Genomic DNA, 23,846 nt, shown 5'->3' with positions numbered 1-23,846 from the left:
GTTTTTGTAATTCCTTATACATCCGTTGTAGGTGAGTGTCTATGTAGCTGTGTTATGTATATATATGCGGCGTATATACGTACAGAACGAGACACCCACATCCACGCTCACACATACACACAAACACCATGGAAGCAGCTGGAATGTAGAGGAGGGATCAAGTCCAAGTGGGTAAGTAGGTTTGAAAAGCAGTAGAATTAAGTTTCCTACTCGAGGGAAACACCCTTGACCTCTGTAAATCGGTGCCTTCTGCCTAAGGTCCTTCCCCAGGTCGTACCTGTTCCTGTTTGCCGAGCCTTTGAACTAATGTCCGGGATTGTGGTAAGCAGTCATGAGTGTTGAGTAGAAGTGAAGTGAACAGGAGCCAGCCTTGCTCCTCACCGGCTAGGGCAGCAGGTAGAGCCCCTTCCCATTCTCTGAGATGAAGGAAAACCGAGGGGAAGGCACGTCACACCTTTCTTGTGAGTTCCCACTGTTGCAGGTGACACGCGTGCCAATAGGGCAGAGTCAGTGCTGCTGAATGAGCAGGTGGTTGGACCAGATGACTGTTTCCCGCGGGGCAGTGTGAGATGACTTTAGGCGGCACACAGGATAGATGCTTTAAATGTTGATCAGTGGTATTTATTAGAGAGTGTGTTTGGAGAAAATACTAGGTGGCACGTCAGAAGGGGTATTAAAAGAGTGAGTTGATATAAAGGAGTATTAGGTTATGTGAATGTCATGAACATTTCAGGAGCAGCAGTGGAATGAATGAAGGCTGAGTACAGGCCTCTCTAAATCTGAGGGTTTTGAGTCTTTGGGTTTTATTTATTTATTTACTTTCTTGGGGGGGGGGCGCGGAGAGAGAGGGCGAGAGAGAGCGTGCACAAGCTTGCCTGACCAGTGCTGGGGAGGGGCAGAAGGACAGGGAGAGAGAAAGAATCGCAAGCAGGCTCCACGCCCAGTGCAGAGCCCGACGCAGGCAGGCCTTGCCGTCAAGACTCTGAGATCAGCACCTGAGCTGAAAGCAAGAGTCGGTTGCCCAACAGGCTGTGCCGCCCAGGCACCCATGATTTCTTCTTGATATGTCCTGCGGTCACTGCCACGTCCTGTTAGGGTTGTCATTATCTGTGCAGGTGGACATGCTCCTCGTGCCCCTCGTGGCCTGGCTGGACAGCTAGCTGCACCTGCAGCCCCTGGTGCTTTCGTCCACATCGCATTTAAGGGCCATTTGAAGAAGGAGCACAAATCCTGATTGCTGTTCGAGGTCATCCATTGATAGCTTCGGATGAGATCAGGAAAGACTCCGTGACAGAACCCAGGGTCGGTGACTTGGAAGGAAATCTCGGAGTGGATGATGAGGATCACTTGAGAAGAAATGCAGGCTGGCCAGTGCTCTTGGCGACACGAAGATCAGTCATCGTTGTGTAGAAACTCCCAGAGATCCTGGAAGGGAAGACTTAAGCAACTCCTCTTCAGCAGCCTTTGCCTTGCAGTCCGTTCCAATAAGTCCAAACGGGCTTTTGAATAAGCAGACAGTTCCAATTGTAAGCACTCAGAGAAACCATTAACTACCCAACGGTGTTTCTTCTTTCTTTTCGGAGTCTTAACGGTTGATGGTGTCTTAGAATGAAACATGCCATTTGGTTAGGGTAGAGAAAGTTTAAACAGACCCATTGAGAAACACACACATGCCCCAGAAATCTCTGAGCAGGGTCTCCTGCTTCTCTGCTGTTGTTCAGCCTCCCTGCCTACCTCCTGCTACTACTGGGACATTCCAAGGAGCTTCCTGCCCCCAGAGCGTTTCTACCTGCGATTCCTCCTGTCTGGAATGCCTTCTGCACAGCTTTCTGCAATGGTGTCGCCCTCCACTCAGCCATCCCCTCTTCAGAGACGCCTTCTCTCTCACCTTCTCTAAAGTAGATCCTTCCATTCCCCCCCCTCCCCCCCCCCCCCGCTGTTGTCCTTGTTCTGACCTAAGCTCTTCTTTCTGTCTCTGTCCCTGCCCTGCTTCACCCCTGTGAACCAATGCCCGGCCCTTCGCCGATGCTCAACAGATATGGCTTGACTGAATCCACAGTATTAAACTGATGGCAATACAGACGCTGCTCCTTGTGTTCCAGGAGACTGCAAGTAGGAAGTACTTGGAGGAGCTCCCGGAGGAAGGCAGCTTGGTCAGCTTTTCAGCAGTTCGAGTGCTGGGCAGTGGAGCGAGCGAGCCAGCGCCTTCATTGTGGGGCGTGCTCAGGCAGCGGCGCGGTGTTGTTGCAGGGATCTTGCCCTGGATGTGAGGGTTGAGCAGGTCCAGTCTAAGGGCCCCTCCCGCCAAACATCCACCTGTGGGGACTCCTCATCACCAGTCTGTGGTTCCTGCTCAAACCACAGGGATGGCTTCTACCACTAGATGGCGCCAGTCGGCGCCTTTTGAGGGCAGTGCCCCTCAGACCACCATCAGTGAGAACACCGTTTTCTTTCCTGTTTTTAATTACTGAAGTATAGTTGGTCTGTACGATGTCATATTAGTCTCCGGTGTGTGACATAGCGATCGGACGAGTCTATACATTACTCAGCGCCCCCCACGATCAGGTACAGTCATCCTATGCCACTGTACAGCCTTGTTACAGTATTATTGACTCTGTTCCCTGTGTTGTGCTTTTGTGTTGGTGGGTCATTTATTATAACTGGATGTTTGTACCTCTTAATCCCCTTCACCAGGGGCGCCCATCGCCCCCACCCCCACCCCCGGCAACCACCAGCCTGCTTTTTGTGCTTAGAGTCTATTTTATTCTGTTTGTTTGCGGAACACATTCTTCAGGGCACGCCTCCCCTGAACACACACTTTCAACAGAAGCTTCACAAAACAGCCTTTACCTCTTAGAGTGTGTAATGAATGTCGATATTTTCCGTTTTCCTGTAGTTGACTGCATTCTCTGAGATGGAGATTTGCAAACTGTGACATCAGTTTATGATACGGATGGGTCACAGTTCATTGTTTGAGAAGCATTATTGTAGACAACTGAGCCCGTTCCCTCTGCAAAGCTCTGTGGGTCAGTTTTCCTTGGACCGTCTGGGCGTATAGCAAATTGTATCCTTAGTGAGGAAGTAGTTCATGTGTTTCTGTGGAGTTGCTGCGTTGAGTAGCTTCCTTCTGAAGGCATAGCTTCCCTCTGGGTGTCTGTGGTTGTGGGAAGGTAGAAAGGAGAGACTGGGTGGGAAAATGTCGTGGATTAGCACAAACTGTAGTTAGGGCAGGGGTAAGGAAGCCTTGTCCGTGGCTATAACGAGAAGATTCGATATCCCTTCTGGGCACTAAGAACGTAGCTGGGAGACGTCCCTCTCTTTCTCTCTCTCTCTCTCACACACACACACACACACACACAGCCTTACCCCTCTCAGCTTACTCATCAAGCAAATGGAAATGAGCTACTGAACACAGGATATCACTTAGGATGCTTCAGGGTGCAAGTAAGCCAAGACCCACCCCATCTTTCTTACTTACTTATTTATTTACTTATAAAGATTTTATTTATTTATTCATGAGAGACACAGAGAGAGAGAGAAAGACAGAGGCAAAGATATAGGCAGAGGGAGAAGTAGCCTCCATGCAGGCAGCCCGATGCAGGACTCTGGGAGACGCCCTGGGCCAAAGGCAGGCACTATACCGCTGAGCCACCCAGGCATCCCTAATTATTATTTTTTAAAAAAAGATTTACCTCTTTGTCTCAAAGAGAGGAAATGAGCAGGGGAGTGGAAGAGGGAGGGAGAGAATCTTGGCGCAGACTCCCTGCTATGTGTGGAACCTGACGTGAGGCTCGATCCCAGGACCCCAAGTTGATGACCTGAGGGGAAACCAAGAGTGGTCACTCCAACCGACTGAGCCACCCAGGCTCCTTTTAAAAGCTAAAGACAGGGGATCCCCGGGTGGTGCAGCGGTTTAGCACCTGCCTTTGGCCCAGGGCGGGATCCTGGAGACCCAGGATCGAATCCCACGTCGGGCTCCCCGTGCATGGAGCCTGCTTCTCCCTCTGCCTATGTCTCTGCCTCTCTCTCTGTGACTATCATAACTAAAAAATTAAAATAAAAAAAAGCTAAAGACATGTTTTGATTCACAGATACCCGTTGAGGGGTAGAGTAGACTCCAGGCGCATAGTGGCTTGGCATGGCCTTAGGGATCCAGGCTCCTGCCATTACTTCTCATTGTCCTAAGGCTGGCTCCACTCCTGGTTGCCAGAAGACTTTCAGTGGTAAACCAGGCTTCAGCTCCCTGGCTCAGAACACTAAAACTTTGATTCCTTGGGGTGTCGGCTGGGAAGCGTTTAGGCTCCCGTAGCCTTTTCCAGGTTGCAGTGTAGGCCACTCTGACACTTTCTCGGTTGTAGCTGTAGTGTCTGTTTGTTCCTGGATTTTCCACCGTGACCTCCTCGAGGGATGTGGAATGAGCGGTATCTACTACAGAGTCGGGGGAAATCCTTAGGTAGTGGTTAGTCTTACGCAACGGTTCCGGTCTCCTTTCCTATGGACACAGAACTTCTGGTTGAGCAGAGTTGTCTTAGTGGCTCTCACCCGTGAGTTTGCTGCGGAGTGAATGAGTGGTGGCAGGTCTCTTGGGTGAGGTATGAGGTGAGGTTATGTGCTCTCTAGGGTCCTGGGAAAGGAGTTGGCCATATGAAGAAAGAGAGGGAAGAAATGGCCGCTGTGGGGAGGGTGAGGGGCTGTGTGTGTGAGCAGCAAGACGGATGGCTGCACCTGTTGACATGTGTAATGGAGCGCCAGATGTGCACGTGTTGGCCTTTTGACGTAGGTGATTTTCCTGCTTGACCTGGTTCCCGAGAATGGGCCTGAACCTGCTGACCTCTACTCACCTGCCTCCTTTCCTCCCTTCCAGGTTTGCAGTAAGCATTGGCTACTGGCATGACCCTTACATTCAGCATTTTGTAAGACTGTCTAAGGAGAGGAAGGCTCCCGAAATTAACAGAGGCAAGTGTTACCCCCGTCCCCTTCTTCTCGAACGTCCTTTCATTAGCACAGAGGCCTGAAGTTTTGGAGATTCGTTCTATTTTTTTTAATATGATTTTTCTTCATTTTTTTTTTTAATTTATTTGACATTGAGAGTGAGAGCACGGAGATTGGTTGGGGGACTGAGGGAGAGTGAGAAGCAGACTCCCCATTGTGCAGAGAGCCCGATGCAGGCTCGATCCCAGGATCTGGAGATCGTGGCCTGAGCTGAAGGCAGACACTGAGCCGACAGAGCCACCCAAGCACCCCCAGGGATTCCCTCTTAAAAAGAGAGTTCCAGTGTTCACTCTCTCCAGTGGTTTCTGAAGTGCTTCTTTCCCAACATGCTCACCAACATAGTGTATCATGAAACTTCTCATCTTTGTTCATCTGATTTGTGAAAAATGTTATCTTTACAATAATTTTATTTTATATTCCTCCTATTTTGTGGTGAATTTAAAGATCATTTTTACATGTTTAAAAGTTTTAAAGTGGTGGTACCTGGGAATAGGTACAGGGTAGTTACTTGAGGCGAGGGTGAACCCAGTCATCAGGAAGATGGGGCAAGGCCTGGCTAAGAGGCCTCAGGCCTCCGTCCCATGCTCTTGAGGCAGCTTTCCTAACAAATGCTGCGGAGCCAGGGCCCCTCTATCGGGCATCAGGAGGTGGGTGCCCCAGGAAGATTGGCAGCCATCTGTCCTTCCCAAAGAGCCTGTGGTGAGCATCTTTAAAATTTTTTTCCCCAACATCTAGTCTGTTGTGGTTGATATACTCTAACACACAATAAAGATGATTTACTGGATGCATAAAATACAAACTCAAATTATTAGCAGAATCAGTAGACAAAGAATTCCTATGTCCAATTGCTGTAAGTCTCTAAATGCCACTGCAATGAGGTTTAAGATAGTCATCCTTTCAGCAGCGGGGCTTTAGAATGCAGATTGTATTCCTTTCCTCCCTCTTCGATTTCCCATCTCCTGTGCTCCAGCTCCCCACCCCAGAGCTGAACAATTCAATTTTTTCAGCAACATTTGCCTGGTGCCTTTCTCTCCCCCAATCACTGAGGCCATTTTATAAACATAGAAGCTCTTACCCACTCGGCATGGAGATGAAGGGAACACAATAAGAAAAACTGCTTTTTTTTTTCCTTTTTGCTTTTATATTTATCTGCCCCGTTCCTGTCCCCGAAAAACTATTTTTGTCATGATCTTCTATTTTAACTTTTAACACAGGCCTAATTAGCTTTCACCTAGCCAGGAGAAAGCAAGTTTTGAAGAGGAACAATTAGATCTGATATTTTGTTGCAAAACACTTGTCTTTCCTAAGTGAAATCATGGGACAGTTTATTTTTCAGATAGGTAATTCCACTGTTAAATAGATTGTACTTGCTTTGGTTCAAACAGCTTTAAAAGGGGATAGAATTTGAAAGTCTCTGTTAACTCTTGTGAATTTCACAGATAAAGCGCTGACCCTGCAGAAGAACAGAAGTGTCCTGTTTTGCTGTTCTCCTGGGGTGGGCTTTGCAGGGATGTCTGATGTCTGACCTCCGTGAGCCATAGCTTGTGTCTGTCTCTCTTTCAGGATATTTTGCTCGAGTCCACGGTGTCGATCAGCTTATCAAGGCCTTTCTACGGAAGACAGAATGTCAGTGTCAGATTCTAAATCTTGGGGCTGGGATGGATACCACCTTCTGGAGGTTAAAGGTATACTAAAACTCCCCTTCTTGGGGATCCCTGGGTGGCTCAGCAGTTTGGTGCCTGCCTTTGGCCCAGGGCGCAATCCTGGAGTCCCGGGATCGAGACCCGCATCAGGCTCCTGGCATGGAGCCTGCTTCTCCCTCTGCCTGTGTCTCTGCCTCTCTCTCTCTCTCTCTCTCTCTCTCTCAGTGTGTCTATCATAAATAAATAAATCTTAAAAAAAAAAAAAAAACTTCCCTTCTTGTTTGCCAAATTGTTTTGTTTTGTGAAGGTGCCTGCATGGCTCAAGAACGTTAAAAATATATTCAGAGGGAATCCAGTGACCGGCTGCCGGTCTCTTTGCCCCATCGCTAGGTGCTTGTGCCTGCTGCCACCATCAGCCACCTATGTGATGTCACTAGGGCCATAGTGGAGGATGTGCGTCTTGCTTGTCATCCTTTGCTGTTACAAACAGGGCTTAGGATCAAACTCCTTGTATATATTGCGTGTGCATGTGTGGAAGAACCCTGCCAGTGGATTTGCTGAGACTGACAGCCCACGCATTGGCCATCTTGACAGTAACTGAAATTTTGTTGTTATCAAGACAGTGTGTTCGGTACAGTTTGGAGATGAGCGAGGCTGGGTGAAGGTACTATGACAGAAAGCCCTTTTGTAGCTCTTCCCTGATGTGATTCCCCCCACCTGTGTTAGGGATCAAGAACAGGTATTGTTCGTTACACTCACTCACAGGAAAGGGGGTGGTCCCGTTAGTGGCGGAACCAGGACCGAAGCACCGGTCTTTGATGCTGGGCTAGAATCGTAGCTGCCCACCTTTTCCCTACGACACCTTCACTGATTGCACCTTCCTTTTTGTAGGTTCATACAGATTTTTCTCAGTTCTTCTATCAGGTCCGTTGTGTGGCAGTGATGGGTACGTGCATTTCCCCAGGTTTCTCGCAGATGTACACCAAGAAAAATCAGTGTGTGGGTGCCTAACACACCCGCATAGGCATTTTGTCCCTAATCAGTTCACCTGATAAGGAAGTCTTTGGTTGTCAGTGCATACGACCTTTCTGCTACTCAGGCGAGAACCCAGCAGCCTCAGCACCGCCGGAGTAGTCATTGTTTGCCCCTGCACTATTCATTCAGGATAAGATAGCTAACGTTTATGAAGTGCTGGCAGTTATGGGACCTCATGAATTAATGTGAGAGCTCTGAGGTGGGAGGGTTAGGGATTGGGAAAGGGGGTGCTGCAGGAGCCTGTGTCTTCCCCAGATTGGGCGGCCAGTGGCGTTGATGCCTGGAACAAACTGTGCACTACAGCTCCTCCACGTCCAGGCTCCGTTCCTGTTCTCTGCATGGAGCCCTGTTGTTGTTCAGGGGGGTCTTTGCCGTACGTGGGGCGGTGGTGCCTCTGTACCTCAAGAGACCATGCTGTGGGGGAAGGACCCGAGACAAAGCACAGTGGCTGGCAGAATGTGGACCGTGGTCACAGAAGCCACTGGAGATACGCCTCCTTCTTGCCTGACACCCTTTCGACCTGACCTCATGATTTGGTATCTCCCCTCTGTCATGTAGGTACATTAATAATTAATAAATCTGAGAGTTTTATTTCTGAGCAAGGTATGCTGAGACTACGTACCCCTTTAAGAAAAAGGTTCTCTGTCAGGAGTGAGGGAGGTGAATTACACAGGGTCTCAAAATTTTCTGGAGGTTTTTTTTGTTTGATAATTATATTGGTCCAAAGAGTTTTTAACAAATCAAAGTTTGTTTTTTTGTTTTTAAAGATTGTATTTATTTGTTCATGAGAGACACAGAGAGAGGGAGAGACACAGAGAGAGGGACCTTGCTGGTCCCTGCAAGAGCCTCATGCAGGACTGAATCCCAGGACCCCAGGATCATGCCCTGAGCCAAAGCCTGATGCTCAACCACTGAGCTAACTAGGTGGCCAAAATCTAGGTTTCTCTGGGGAAAAAAGTCCTGTTTGCTCTTTGGAACCCAAGCCCAGTGGGCCAAATTTAGCTTACAACCTCTTTTTGTAAGTAAAGTTTTATTGGAATACGGCCGCTGCCATTAACCTACATCTTCCCTACTTCTGCTTTACCACCACAGCAGCTGAGTTGAGTAGTTAAAGCAGAAGCCATCTTGAGGCAGCCTGGGTGGCTTAGTGGTTTAGCACCGCCTTCAGCCCAGGGTGTGATCCTGGAGACCTGGTGTCGAGTCCCACGTTGGGCTGCCATCATGGAGCCTGCTTCTCTCTGTCTCTCTCTCTCTATCTCTAATAAATAAATTAAAAATATTAAAAAAAAAAAAAGAAGAAGAAACCATCTGGCTCGCAAAGGTTGAAATACTTTCTGGCCCTTCACAGCAAGCTTGCTGAGCCCTGTGTTGAGATACATGTGCTTCTGTAACAGAGTGGGGAAAATCGTATCTTCCAGTCTTGTCTCATGCACCTTCCATCTCGGATGGTCCCCTGGCAGCACCAGCAGAGGCTTAGCTGGCGGTCACAGGCTTTTTGCTGCCACAGTCGTGGGAGCCTGTCCTATAAGATCTCGGTGGCCCTAAACTTTTGGGGTAGTTGACGTCTCCCACCTTAAGGCAGTGGACCCTATTAGGACCCTGGAAAGCGTGCACGGCCACGAACAGAATAAAGGCGGACTGAACACCTTTGAGGGACCTCGGCTTCTTGGTGTCTCCTGAATTCTGTTTCCACACAACCAAAGGATCAAGTAGGCGGGGATGGGTCTCAAGTCGGGCAGCCCGTGCCGTGGCCAGCTTTTCAGTCTGAGTGATGCCCTTTCTCACAGCTGCCCCTGGCTGCCCTCCAGTATGAGGCCCCGTCTTATATGTCTTGCCTTCCTCGTATGACACGTGAGTTCCTGGCAAGTGGAGTGTCAGAAGGCTTTAGGGAATCACCGAATAAAAGCCGAAGTGTCACATGCCACAGCCATTTTGCTTCTTTGCCAAGGCCGAGAGAGAAGGTATCTGTTCCTTAGAAGCTCCAGGTGTGCCTTCTGGAAGCTTTCCCTCCACAGTGACCCCTTACTCAGAATTCTAATGAGGGCCAAGTGGCTGATGCATGGGAAAGCTCTTTGTGTTTTGTTTTGTTCTGTTTTGTTTTTTTAAGATTTTAAAAGTTATTTTAGAAAGAGTGAGCCAGGGGGAGGGGCAGAGGGGGAAATAGAATCTTGAAGCAGACTCCTCCCTGAGCTTGGAGCCCATCTTGAGACTTGATGCCAGGACCCTGAGATCATGATCTGAACCAGAATCAAGAGTCAGCCTCTCAGTTGACTGAGATACCCAGGTGGCCCAAGGGGGAAAGCTCTGTATAATAAAGTAAGAAGTCCTATAGGAGGGACACCTGGGTAGCTCAGTGGTTGAGCATCTGCCTTTGGCTCAGGTCATGATCTCGGGGTCCTGGGATCAAGCCCACATCAGGTTCCCTGCAAGGAGCCTGCATCTCCCTCTGCCTATGTCTCTGCCTCTCTCTGTATCTCTCATGAATAAATAAATAATATCTTAAAAAAAAAAAAAAAGTCCTATAGGAGATGTAGGATTATATGCTGTCCCGGATTTGCTTTTAATTGTTCTCATTGTCTTTGGGGATTTTAGATTGTCCTTAACCTTTCATATCGTGTGAGTACAGTTCTTGAAGGGTGCTGTCGAGTTTCCTAGCAAAAGTTATGTCCTCCTATGTCCTCAGCATTTCCTCCAGATCCCTTTAGATAGCTTGTCTGTCCTTGAGCTCTGCAGACAGGCCAGCATGTGTGGGGATTCTGAGCATGAACGGTTGAGGTGGGTGAGCTTATCTCCTGTGATGTGTCAGGAAATGGTCTTTTTCTCTGTTATCCTGTCCCCCTCTCTCCCTCCCTTCCTTTCCCCCACACTAGATCCCCTGAGATTTTCCACCTGGGTGGGGGCTAATTGGATCTCACAGTTCTGACACTTGCCCTTGGGTCCTCTCCCACAAGGAAATGCTTGCTCTTGCCTTCTGCCCCCATCATGCTGGGCCGGGGGTGGGTGTTCCCCCAACCCCCCACTGCCCTATCCCTGCTTCCCATCACTTGATACTATCTACGTATGTGAGGCTCTTCCTGTGTAGTTGCTCAAGTCAGAAACGGTTGTGTCCTCCTGTCCCCTGCTTTTCCTTTAGCCAGCCAGCACCTGCGAAGCCCCCACCGCATTCTGGACACCAGCAACTGTCTTTCTCTTTGTCTTTTTTTCCCCTTTTAAATCAGTGGTTCTGTATGCCTGAAATATAAGTACAGGTGGACATGAGGGTGTTGAAAGGAAACATGGGGGGATGCCGAACAAGTCACCGGGTTGTAGGGAGCCTTGTTTCTTGCCAGGCCTAAGGAGTGTGAGGAGCTGCTGCAGGCAGTACTCAGTGTGTCATTAAAAGAGGCCAGAAAGGGATGTCCCTACGGTTTGTGCAGTTGGTGAGCTGAGGAGAGAATGCGTTCAAGAATAGTCATCAGGGCTGAGTGAGTGATTGGACACGACAGATGGAGAGTATGTGCTCAGATGGCCAGGGGCTGACCAGGCTGGGTATGCAGAAGCGGGGGCAGGGCCGTGTGTGTGTGTGTGTGTGTTTGTGTATGTCTGCATATGAGTGTAATTGTGTCTCTCTCTGTGTCTATGTGTCTGTGTCTATGTGTGTGTTTCTTGTGTCTGTGTGCGGGTCTTTGTGTGTCTGTGTGTATGTGTGTTTGTCTCACTGTGTGTGTGTTTGTGTGTCTCTGAATATGTGTGTTTCTGTGTATGTGTCTGCGTGTCTGTGTGTGTGGCACTTATTTTTTTGCAGCCCTCAGTAAAAATAAATGTGCATCCCGGTCATGCCCTATATGTGTGTATTCGTGTCAGTGAGTAGTAAAAGTCCAGCAATGTCACTTACTGAGGCAGGCCATTGTGAGTGTTACTCGTGTATTTATTTCCTCATTAATCCTCACACCCCCGTGAGGTGCTGTCATTTCGTCTACTGTACACACGAGAAAGCTTGGCCCAGGGAGTTTAGTGACTTCTAAGACTTCACAGCAGACACGTGTTGGAGCTAGGATCTGAACCCCATTCTCCCGCTCCAGAGGGACTTGCCTTTATCATCAACCCTGCTTTCCAAAATCACGTGAAAAATACATTTCTGACCGTATTGTTCCTGACTTAAAACCTTAAAATGCCCCATTGCTGTTTCAGGCCTAGTACTCATACATGAAGATGATCAGTAAGTTGTATGAGTGAATACATACTTAGAAAACTTACTGTGTATCTTTCCTCAGGATGAAGATCTGCTCCCAAGTAAATATTTTGAAGTCGACTTTCCAATGATAGTCACGAGAAAGCTGCATAGCATCAAGTAAGTGTGGCTTGGACCAGAGGATAGAGCCGGGTGGATTCAGAGGCAGCGTTCAGTAGGGGCCAGTCTGAATTCCAGAGACCTCATTTTAGGGGACTCTTCCCTTGACCCCATCCCCCCCCCCCCCACTTTCTTGCTAACCTTGGGATCGTCATTCTAGCCTGTCGAGCAGTCTTCACAATGAAATATACCCTGCCTTGTGGCTGTTCTGTCCATTAACGTCATTCCTTGAACGTTTGAAAGAAATGACCTATAGTAGTTTCATCATCTGGGTTTTTTTGTTTTTTTTTTTTTAATATTTTTATTTATTTATTCATGAGAGACACAGAACAAGAGAGAGGCAGAAACACAGGCAGAGGGAGAAGCAGGCCCCATGCAGGGAACCTGATGTGGGACTCGATCTCGGGTCTCCAGGATCACACCCTGGGCTGAAGGCCGGCTAAACCGCTGAGCTACCCGGGCTACCCTCATCTGGGTTTTTAATGTATATTTTGTCTAGTTCTTTATCTCCAAGGCATAGAAAAGTGCCCAACCTAGAGCACATGCATAGTAAATATTGTTTGAGTGAATGAATGGAACGCTGAAGTTAGTCGCTCACTAACCAGACAAAAAACCCCACCAAAAAGGAGAATTATAGACCAATATCCCTGATGAACACAGATGCAAAAATTCTCAACAAGATACTAGCTAATAGGATCCAATAGTACATTAAGAAGATTATTCACCATGACCAAGTGGGATTTATCCCCAGGATACAAGGCTGGTTCAACACTCATAAAGCATTCAATGTGATAGATCATATCAATAAAAGAAAAAACAAGAACCATATGATCCTCTCAATAGATGCAGAGAAAGCATTTGACAAAATAACTGCATCTTTCCTGATCAAAACTCTTCAGAATATAGGTATAGAAGGAACATTCCTCAGCATCTTAAAAGCTGTCTATGAAAAGCCCACAGCAAATATCATTCTCAATGGGGAAACACTGGGAGCCGTTCCTCCAAGATCAGGAACATGACAGGGATGTCCACTCTCACCACTGCTATTCAACATCGTACTAGAAGTCCTTGCCTCAGCAAAGAGGCAACAAAAATAAATAAAAGGCATTCACATTGGCAGAGAAGAAGTCAAACTCTCCCTCTTTGCAGATGACATGATACAGTACATAGAAAACCCAAAAGAGGGGATACCTGGGTCGCTCAGCGGTTTGGCACCTGCCTTTAGCCCAGGGCGCGATCCTGGAGTCTCGGGATCGAGTCCCGCGTCGGGCTCCCAGCATGGAGCCTGCTTCTCCCTCTGCCTGTGTCTCTGCCTCTCTCTCTCTCTCTCTCATAAATAAATAAATAAATCTTAAAAAAAAAAAAAAAAGACTCCACCCCAAGATTGTTAGAAATCGTACCCCAGTTTGGCAGTGTGGCAAGATACAAAATCAATGCCCAGAAATCAGTGGCATTTCTATACACCAACAATGAAACTGAAGAGAGAGATATTAAGGAGTCAATCCCATTTACAATTGCACCCAAAAGCATAAGATACTTAGGAATAAACCTAACCAAAGAGGTAAAGGGTCTATACCCTAAAAACTACAGAACACTTCTGAAAGAAACTGAGGAAGACACAAAGAGATGGGAAAACATTCCATGCTCATGGATTGGAAGAATTAATATTGTGAAAATGTCAATGCTACCCAGGGCAATTTTACACATTCAGTGCAATCCCTATCAAAGTACCATGGACTTTCTTCAGAGAGTTGGAACAAACAATCTTAAGATTTGTGTGGAATCAGAAAAGACCCCAAATAGCCAGGGGAATATTGAAAAAGAAAACCAGAGCCAGGGGCATCACTGCCAGATTACAGGTTGTACTACAAAGCTGTGGTCATCAAGACAGTGTGGTACTGGCACAAAAACAGACACATAGATCAATGGAACAGAATGGAGAATCCAGAAATGGGCCCTCAACTCTATGGTCAACTAATATTCAACAAAGCGGGAAAGACTATCCACTGGAAAAAGGACAGTCTCTTCAGTAAATGGTGCTGGGAAAATTGGACAGCCACATGCAGAAGAACGAAACTAGACCATTCTCTTACACCAGACACAAAGATAAACTCAAAATGGATGAAAGATCTAAATGTGAGACAAGATTCCATCAAAATCCTAGAGGAAAACACAGGCAACACCCTTTTTGAACTTGGCCACAGTGACTTCTTGCAAGATACATCTATGAAGGCAAGGGAAACAAAAGCAAAAATGAATTATTGGGACTTAATCAAGATAAAAAAGCTTCTGCACAGCCAAAGAAACAGTCAACAAAACTAAAAGACAACCTACAGAATGGGAGAAGATATTTGCAAATGACCTATCAGATAAAGGGCTAGTATCCAAAATCTATAAAGAACTTATTAAACTCAACACCAAAGAAACAAACAATCCAATCATGAAATGGGCAAAAGACACGAACAGAAATTTCACCGAGGAAGACAGACATGGCCAACAAGCTAATGAGAAAATGCTCCGTATCACTGGCCATCAGGGAAATACAAATCAAAACCACAAGGAAATACCACCTCACACCAGTGAGAATGGGGAAAATTAACAAGACAGGAAACAACAAATGTTGGAGAGGCTGTGGAGAAAGGGGAATCCTGTTGCACTATTGGTGGGAATGTGAACTGGTGCAGCCACTCTGGAAAACTGTGTGGAGGTTCCTCAAAGAGTTAAAAATAGACCTGCCCTATGACCCAGCAATTGCACTGCTGGGGATTTACTCCAAAGATACAGACACAGTGAAATGCTGGAACACCTGCACCTTGATGTTTCTAGCAGCAATGTCCACAATAGCCAAACTGGAAGGAGCCTCGGTGTCCATCGAAAGATGAACGGATAAAGGAGATGTGGTCTGTGTATATAATGGAATATTACTCAAACATTAAAAACGACAAATACCCACCATTTGCTTCAACGTGGATGGAACTGGACGGTATTATGCTGTGTGAAGTAAGTCAATCGGAGAAGGACAAACATTACCTGGTCTCATTCATTCGGGGGATATAAAAAATAGTGAAAGGGAATAAAGGGGAAAGGAGAGGAAATGAGTGGGAAATATCAGTGAGGGTGACGGATCATGAGAGCCTCCCAACTCTGGAAAACGAACAAGGGGTGGTGGAAGGGGAGGTGGGCAGGGGGATGCGGTGACTGGGTAACACAGGCACTGAGGTGGGCACTTGACGGGATGAGCCCTGGGTGATATGCTATATGTTGGCAAATGGAACTCCATAAAAAAAATAGAAAAAATTTTTTTTTGTTTGAGAAGAGGCAGGAAACTAGAGATAGCTTGGGAAACACTAAACATTGGGAAAATTCTTGCTGACTTGTCTTCAGTGATTTCTGAGTCTTCAGTATTTCATGATCAGATTGTGAGTTGACATCAGATTCTGAGTGTAGTGCTTAGTGACCTATCCTGAGAGCCGATCCACAAAGTTTTACTGCGAGTGCCGAGGACCGAATATCATGAACCAGAAGTCCCTGTGGAGCGTTGCTTTGAACAGGAGCAGGATGTACTTGCCATTTCTTTAGTGGATTTTTGCATTTTTTGCTGAAACTGTTTGCATTTTTCCTCATTTCTCTCTCTTTCCCATCTTCCCAGAGTCAAGCCTTTCTTATCACAACCCATTATAGAATTGCATGCAGACGACACACTTCAAATCGGCAAGTACCCTTAACCTAAGTGATAGAGTATGGACTATATGACTATCTTTGCTTTTTGTCCCGCTTTTCCTCTTAAAGTTGGTGTGTTGTGTATATATGTGTGTGTGTGTGTGTGTGCCTACATGTATGCACACATCATGTCAGACAGCATATACTCTTGCTGGTACATTTCCACTGCATCACATTTACTGTGAAGGAGTTTAAAACGGTTGTTTGACTGGCTCTTCTTAGATATCCATAGGTCCCCGATCCTAAATCTTTAAAACATTTTTTTCAATGAGTTGCGAACGTTTCAAAAATAGATTTTTTTTTCCTGAAAGTCTCCATTTCCAGATTTCCTTGGGAAAATCCAATCTGGCAGCATGAGACCCTGACTCCAGCATGGTTGCCTCATGGAGGAGGGCTGTGCGTCCTCCATTTGTGTCCCCACTGCTCCCTGTTGATTTGTACCTGACCTGTTCCACCTGTTATGTTACCTCCTTGGTCCCTGTGCTCGGTTTTCCCCCTCACGTTTTAATTATGAATGTTTCCAACAACTGTTCTAAGCCTTTTGAACCAAGGTAAACCTCTTCCAGAATGTTCCCATCATATTCAGTCTGTGTCTGGCAGAGAAGTTCAAAGGACTTAGTAATAATTCAGGTGAGAAGACATGGCCAGGGAGGATGGCCTTCTTGGAAGATAGACACAGATAACACAGTAAACATCAGACAACTAGACAGGCCTCTATGCAACTGCAGTGCCATGGTCATGCTCCTAGCAAAGAAACTCCCACAGAAATAATATCTCCCCCAGCCTTTGTTTCCTTCCTGCAGATTTTAAGTAGAACCTATTCAGACACTGCCATTTGCTGGCCTGTTTTCTCCACATGGAAGCTACCATAATTTTCTATATATTTGGTTAATACGTGTGTCAGAATGATTACCTATAATGAAAGAGGTCACACTTTGCATTACTTTGAATCCATCAATGCAGAAATATATGAGGTAAAAGTAAAGACTCTCCATAAGCTCCTACCCTCACCAAGATAACCAGTGTTTAGAGTGTTTTCTCCTATGGATGCATAATACATCTAGAGACAGATAAATATGACACATAAGAAAACACACACAGAAATATAATCCAGTGCCTGGTATATAAAAAGTTTAATAAATTTTTGTTGAAAAAAAATATATATATGCATTGAATAAATACATACGGGATCCCTGGGTGGCGCAGCAGTTTAGCGCCTGCCTTTGGCCCAGGGCGCAATCCTGGAGACCCGGGATCGAATCCCACATCGGGCTCCCAGTGCATGGAGCCTGCTTCTCCCTCTGCCTATATCTCTGCCTCTCTCTCTCTCTGTGACTATCATAAATAAATAAAAATTTAAAAAATAAATAAATACATACATACATTGTTCAACAATATATCTGTTAAATGAGTGAATCTATAGTTTTTTGTTTTTTGTTTTTAATATTTTATTTGAGAGAGAGAAAGAGAATGAGCACACAGCAGGGGTTGGGGCAGAGGGAGAGGGAGAAGCAGGCCCCTGGAAGAGCAGGGAGCCCAACTCAGGGCTCAGTCCCAGAACTTGGCCTGAGCTGAAGGCAACTGCTTAAGCGACTGAACCCCCCAGTCACCCTTGTATTTCTAAAAAGAAATAGATTTATGTGTAATTTTAATAAAGAGGATAATTTACACATACTGCTTTATAACTTGCTCTTTTTGCATCCTAGCAAATCATGGCTGTCTTTGTGTTGCCATAGATAGGTTTACTTCATTATTTCTGATGGCTTTATAGTACTCCTTTGCATGGAAATTCCATTTTACTTAATGTGTTCAGTATTGATGGTCCTTTAGATTGCTGTGTTTTTTTTTTTTATGGTTTTCTATTAAACAGTGTTGTAGAAAGCATAGGTACGTGTGAATTTTTGCAGGAATTGCTGGCTCACAGAATTGTGCCTTACAAATTCTAATAGCTACTGCCAAACTGCTCTTCAAGACCCTTTTTACTAATTTGTATTTTCTCTCAAATAGATGAGGGAACTCTGTTCCCTCACTAACATTGGCTATTACCGTTAAAAAAAAAAAAATTCTGCCAAACCTATTAATTAAAAATTTTTTAAATGACTTTGAATGTGCTAATGAGATGCAGCATCCTTCCTTCCTTTTATTGGCCTGTGGGATTTCTTTGTAAATTTTCATTTTATTGCCAATGTTCATATTTGTTTCAGTTGCTTTGTTTCATTTTCTTTTCAATTGATAGGAGCCCTTTATACCATAAAGATACGTTCTTTGATAAAAGTCCCTTGTCAGCCTTTTTTGGGCACCTTTTTTTCTTAGTCTTTTGCTTGCTTTTGAACTCTGTATGTATGTTTGATGTAAGCACATTTTTTGGTCCTGTCCTTTATAGTTTTTGATCTTGCCTTCATACTGAGAGAGATAGTTCAAACAGAAATAAATAAAATACAAATGTGAGTGAAGACTTGAGAAAAGCGGTAGGTCATCATAAAACTGATACGAATTTAATTGAAACATTATCCTGTTTCATCAAACCTATGAGGCTGCGACTGTGAGTTTCACTACTATTTATTTATCATTAGGAAAGAAAAAGTGCTGACAAATTAAACTGGTATGTTATTGACTATTCGATGCATCCTGATTTCAGAAACGTTAAAGCAGAAAAAAAAATGTATCTTTGAATTGATGTCTTTTTAAGCTGAAATGTGCACAGGGTAGAAAATTGAAAGTATATAAATGGGGATCCCTGGGTGGCGCAGCGGTTTGGTGCCTGCCTTTGGCCCAGGGCGCGATCCTGGAGACCCGGGATCGAATCCCACGTCGGGCTCCCGGTGCATGGAGCCTGCTTCTCCCTCTGCCTGTGTCTCTGCCTCTCTCTCTCTCTGTGACTATCATAAATAAATAAAAAATTTAAAAAAAAAATGGGCACACAGTGAAAAGTAACTCAGAATGAGTAAATCAGGTTCTCTTATTCCCCTACTTAAATCCACTGGTTGGGACTCACAGAGTTAAGCAGGCCTCTTGTCTGCCTTCGAATTTTACTTTTGATCACAATAACAGTAACTGTGATCTGGCCACTTTGTCCTGCTGTCCTCTGAATGTGCCATGCTTACTGTCACCTTTGGGCCTTTCCACTTCCTTTTCCCTTGGCCTAGAACTCCCTTCCCCTAATTTTGCTTCTCTGGCTCCTTTAAATCATCCATGTCTCAGGTTAGCTGCTGCCTCCTCTGAGAAGCCCTCTTTGACCAACAGGTGAAAGACTGACCCCTGCCCTCCTATTTTTTTTTTTCCTATTTATTTGCTTCATAGCACCTAATACTCTGATAGTCTCTTAATTCTTCCTTTGTTTAATGATTCATTATCTCCCTCCCTCCTTTGTAGGGAGGGTAAGCCTAATGAGATGCAGGGACCTTGCTCTTCTTGTTCATCACCTAGAAGAACAGTGTCTGGCATGCAGAGATTGTTGATTGAATAAATACACCCTTGAATGCTCAAATGAATAAATGTGCTGGTGTTTTTGTAGTCCATCTCTCTCTCTCTCTCTTTTTTTTTTTTTTTGGATCAGGGATAGAATAACTCACTCGAAGCATGCTTTTTATTATTATGTATATTGTTTACAAGAAGGCACACAGGTGTTTAGGAATCATTATTTGGGGATCCCTGGGTGGCGCAGTGGTTTGGCGCCTGCCTTTGGCCCAGGGCGCGATCCTGGAGACCCAGGATCGAATCCCACATCGGGCTCCCGGTGCATGGAGCCTGCTTCTCCCTCTGCCTGTGTCTCTGCCTCTCTCTCTCTCTCTCTATCATAAATAAATTAAAAAAAAAAAAAATTTAAAAAAAAAAAAAAGGAATCATTATTTGATCTCCTAATACGGCAGACAAATGCCTTCATAGTCTTCATGTTCTTTTTCTGACTTGGGTCTTGTGGCACATTGGTTGACTTTGGATTTCCTTGCTTGGCTGACATCTAACAGGTTCCCAGGAGGTACTTCTTTTAGCTTAATGGTATGTGGCCCAGTGTATTTGAGTCAGCCAAATGAGGTTACCAGCATCAGAGAGTTTTCAGACACACTGTGGTTTAGCCTCTTCCCCTTTTTCTCCCATGACCCTCAGAGCCAAGCGAACCTGAGCCATTAGCACTGATACAGGATGGCTGTTGGATGTTCCAGTTCCTTCCATGGTTTGTACCCTTCAGGAAGCTGAGCAAGCAATGTTTTGGGTAAACAACCAAGCAGTTTTCTTTTTTCTTTTTCTTTTTTTTTTTTTTTTTTTGAATTATAATCCATTTTTTAAACTTTAAATTGACAACATTTTCAGGCATACGTAAGAATAAATCAGTGAACCCCCATGTACCCAATACCTAAATATTAACTGTGGCCAACTTCATCTGTACCAGTGGTTCTAAAAGTGTTAATCCTATAAACTCGTGGCAGCAACACTGCCTGGGCACTTGTTAGAAATACAGATTTCTAACTTTTGAAAGAATTTGAAAAAATTCTACTTTTGAATGATCTACTGAATCAGAAACTCAGGGTGGAGCCCATCAATCTGTGGTTTAACGAGGTTTCCAGGTGCATGTGGCTGCCAAAGCTTGAGAACCACTATGTAAACCATTCCATCTCCAATCTCTGCTGGAGTATTTGTTTTTTTAATTGTATTTATTTATTTCATGAGAGACAGAGAGGCAGAGACACAGGCAGAGGGAGAAGCAGGCTCCATCCAGGGAGCCCAATGTGGGACTTAATCCTGGGACTCCAGGTTCACGACCTGAGCCGAAGGCAGATGCTCAAGCCCTCCAGGTGTCCCTCTGCTAGAGTTTTATTTTAAATATTAAAAAAAATTTTTTTAATTACAATATTTTAAATATTTTAAAGTAAATATCATTTTATTTGTAAATAGTATAGAAACAATTTTCTTTTACACACAGTATCTCATAGATTGGCACAACATTTAGAGAGCAACCAGCCAGTCGGTACCAGTATTTACATAGGCTTATCCTTTGACTTCCTAATTCCACTCATAGAGACCTACTTGACAGGTATTTCATGATGTCTATACAAAGTTGCTCATTGCAGTGCTTCAGATGGAGAAGACTTGGAAATACCACATATCTAATAGTGAAAGATTGGCTGAGTAAGTTGTTTTATCCACTCATGGAATGCCAGGAAGTTATTACAGAGAATGATGTCATTGTTACTGTTAAGTAAGAACAGCAATTTTCAAAAGACTTGGCCCTGTTTTCTCTTTTCTGTGTGAGGTATGTGTGTATTTTTGTAAGAATGTGTTTATGTTGCGTATGTGAGTTTATGCACTAGAAAAAAGGCTGGGATGTTCTACACCAAAATACTAATTGTTATCTTTGGAAGGTGTGGTTTTGGTTCATTTCTACCCTTTTCCTTCCTGACTTTTCCCCCCATAACAGAGCATGTATTTTTATAATGGAGAAAAACAATAAATTTAATTTTGAAAAAAAAAATCCATTAAATTGTAATCTCATGATTATTAATCTCATTTCTGTTGAAATGATAATCTGTTCTTGGATTTACAGATGGACACTTTTTGGATTCAAAGAGATATGCCATTGTTGGAGCAGATCTCCGAGATTTACCTGAACTGGAAGAGAAACTAAAGAAATGTAACATAAATCCACAGTGAGATTTTTTTTTTTAACCTCTTATGCATTTGTGATTTCTTGCTAATATAAGGCCAGTTAAAATTGCAGCATGATAACATGCATCCCATTTTTTATTCTGAAATGTTTATCGTTTCATTGCTCCTGAAAGTGGTTTTCTGAAATATTCTTAGAAGCAAAATTTCCTCAAGCCTGTTTTCACATCAGAATTACGTGTGTTACTTTTGTAACATACTGATGCCTAATATAAAGTTTGAGAGAAGATAATTAAATGCATAGAAACTTGTAATTGCAATTATATAAAGAAAGGACTAGTATCCAGAATACATAAAGAAAAACTGTAAAAGAAAAAAGTAAGTCCCATAGGAAAAAGGCAAACGAGAGATGACAAGGTAGCTCAAAGAAGAAATTGAGTGTCAAAAGAGAGATGACAAGGTAGCTCAAAGAAGAAATATGAGTGTCATATGTTGAACCTCAGTAGTGATCAGAGGGAACTCTTTTTTTTTTTAACTCCGTTCAAGTTGGCAAAAATGTAAAAGTCTGACGTCAAGTATTGGCAAGGTTTATGGGAAAATGAGAATGATCAGGCACCACTGGTGCAAGTGAATTTGGTGCAGTCATTATGAGGAACAATCTGGAAGTTCCCCATGAGCAAGTATACTGTATGATACAGTAGTGTGTTCTACTTTGGGATGTGTGCATCCCAAGAAGGTCTGCATGTATCTACAAGTAGGATGTTTGTCATGGGCACCATTTTTAGTAGCAGAAAATTAGAAACATTCTGAATGTCCATCAAGAATGAACAACATGTAAAACACATGACCTAGATTAACATGGAGAGAACTCAAAACACATAATGTATTAATAAAAATCAAGTTGTAGGATAATATACACAGTGTGATACCAAGTGTGTAAAATCAAACCCTCAAAATACTATATATACTTCGATGATTACATGTATGTATCACAGAAATATTTTAAAAATGGACTGGAAGTGTTTACATCAAATTCTTGGGAACAGGTACCTTTGGGGAACAGTGGAGGGGAGTGAAATGCATGGTTTTAGCACACTGATGCTGCTCAGAATTAGATTGGAATTCACCAGTGGGGGAGGTAGGTAAAAGACATGTCTATACAGCTTACTGTCAGCGAAGATGACACGTTCAACAATATTTGAGGTGAGTAACTCAAGGGAGAGGTTTGAGGGGAACGTAGGGGAAATGGAAAGTGACTTTAAAACTAAGTTAAAGGGGCACCTGGGTGACTCAGTGGTTGAGCGTCTCGCTCTGGCTCAGGTCGTGATCCTGGGGTCCTGGGATCAAGTCCTGCATCAGGCTCCCTGCGGGGTGCCTGCTTTTCCCTCTGCCTATGTCTCTGCCTCTCTCTCTGTGTCTTTCATGAATAAATGAATAAAATCTTTAAAAAATAAAGATAAATAAATTGAAGGCAAAGATTCAGTGGCGAATGATTAAAGAGAGTTGCTACTAGGGAAATCACCAGTAGAGAAGAGGCTGTAAATGGGACAGAGGCTTAAGAGCCTTGGAGGGAAGGGAAAGATCTCATTCTTTTGAGAGGGGAGGAAGGAGAGTGTAGGCAGGTCACAAATACAGATGAGCTTTGGGCAATACACAGGAGGGAGTGTAGGGAGTTGAAGCTTGACCTTCCTGGTACATCTTTTTTTTTTTTTTTCCAAGTCTTATCTTTTAATAAAACAGACATGACAGATTGTAGAAATCTAAATGAACGTTTCTCCCTCAAAGCAGTTACATCCTTAGTTCCAACAAAACTATCACGGTTGGAGCTGCTATTTGGAACTCCTCTTTGGGGGAAAGGCCTTAAAAGGCAGTTTATGAGCCACATTAGAAAATATCCTTCCGGGCAGCCCCGGTGGCCCAGGGGTTTAGCACCACTTTCCGTCCAGGGTGTGATCCTGGAGACCCAGGATCGAGTCCCACGTCGGGCTCCCTGCGTGGAGCCTGCTTCTCCCTCTGTGTCTCTGCCTCTCTCTTTGTGTCTCTCATGAATAAACAAATAAGATATTTAAATATATATATATTCTTCCAAATGCTGGACTGTTTTTTATTTTTTTATTTTTTGTAACATTTGATCTCCTATTTATTTATTTATTTATTTTTTAATTAATTTTTATTGGTGTTCAATTTACCAACATACAGAAAAACACCCAGTGCTCATCCCGTCAAGTGTCCACCTCAGTGCCCGTCACCCATTCCCCTCCAACACCCGCCCTCCTCCCCTTCCACCACCCCTAGTTCGTTTCCCCGAGTTAGGAGTCTTTATGTTCTGTCTCCCTTCCTGATATTTCCCAACATTTCTTTTCCCTTCCTTTATATTCCCTTTCACTATTATTCATATTCCCCAAATGAATGAGAACATACACTGTTTGTCCTTCTCCGATTGACTTATTTCACTCAGCATAATACCCTCCAGTTCCATCCACGTTGAAGCAAATGGTGGGTATTTGTCGTTTCTAATTGCTGAGTAA

At 44.4% G+C, this 23,846-nt stretch overlaps 1 protein-coding gene across 2 annotated transcripts in view; it reads left to right on the top strand.

The window, feature by feature from the left end:
* Positions 1 to 23,846, top strand: part of LCMT1 (leucine carboxyl methyltransferase 1) — a 43,606-nt gene that overhangs the window by 5,120 nt on the left and 14,640 nt on the right. For both annotated transcript variants that reach the window (XM_072751336.1, XM_072751335.1), the window contains exons 2-6: positions 4,865 to 4,956; positions 6,556 to 6,677; positions 11,924 to 12,000; positions 15,650 to 15,711; positions 21,260 to 21,362. In XM_072751336.1, the coding sequence (XP_072607437.1) occupies positions 4,865 to 4,956; positions 6,556 to 6,677; positions 11,924 to 12,000; positions 15,650 to 15,711; positions 21,260 to 21,362 (456 nt within the window). The remainder of the gene's footprint in view (positions 1 to 4,864; positions 4,957 to 6,555; positions 6,678 to 11,923; positions 12,001 to 15,649; positions 15,712 to 21,259; positions 21,363 to 23,846) is intronic.

Source organism: Vulpes vulpes, chromosome 3, assembly GCF_048418805.1.
Source record: "Vulpes vulpes isolate BD-2025 chromosome 3, VulVul3, whole genome shotgun sequence".
In the NCBI taxonomy this organism is placed as follows: domain Eukaryota; kingdom Metazoa; phylum Chordata; class Mammalia; order Carnivora; family Canidae; genus Vulpes; species Vulpes vulpes.
The sequence above is the reverse complement of the archived record's forward strand: the minus strand, read 5'-3'. Positions and strand labels throughout refer to the sequence as shown.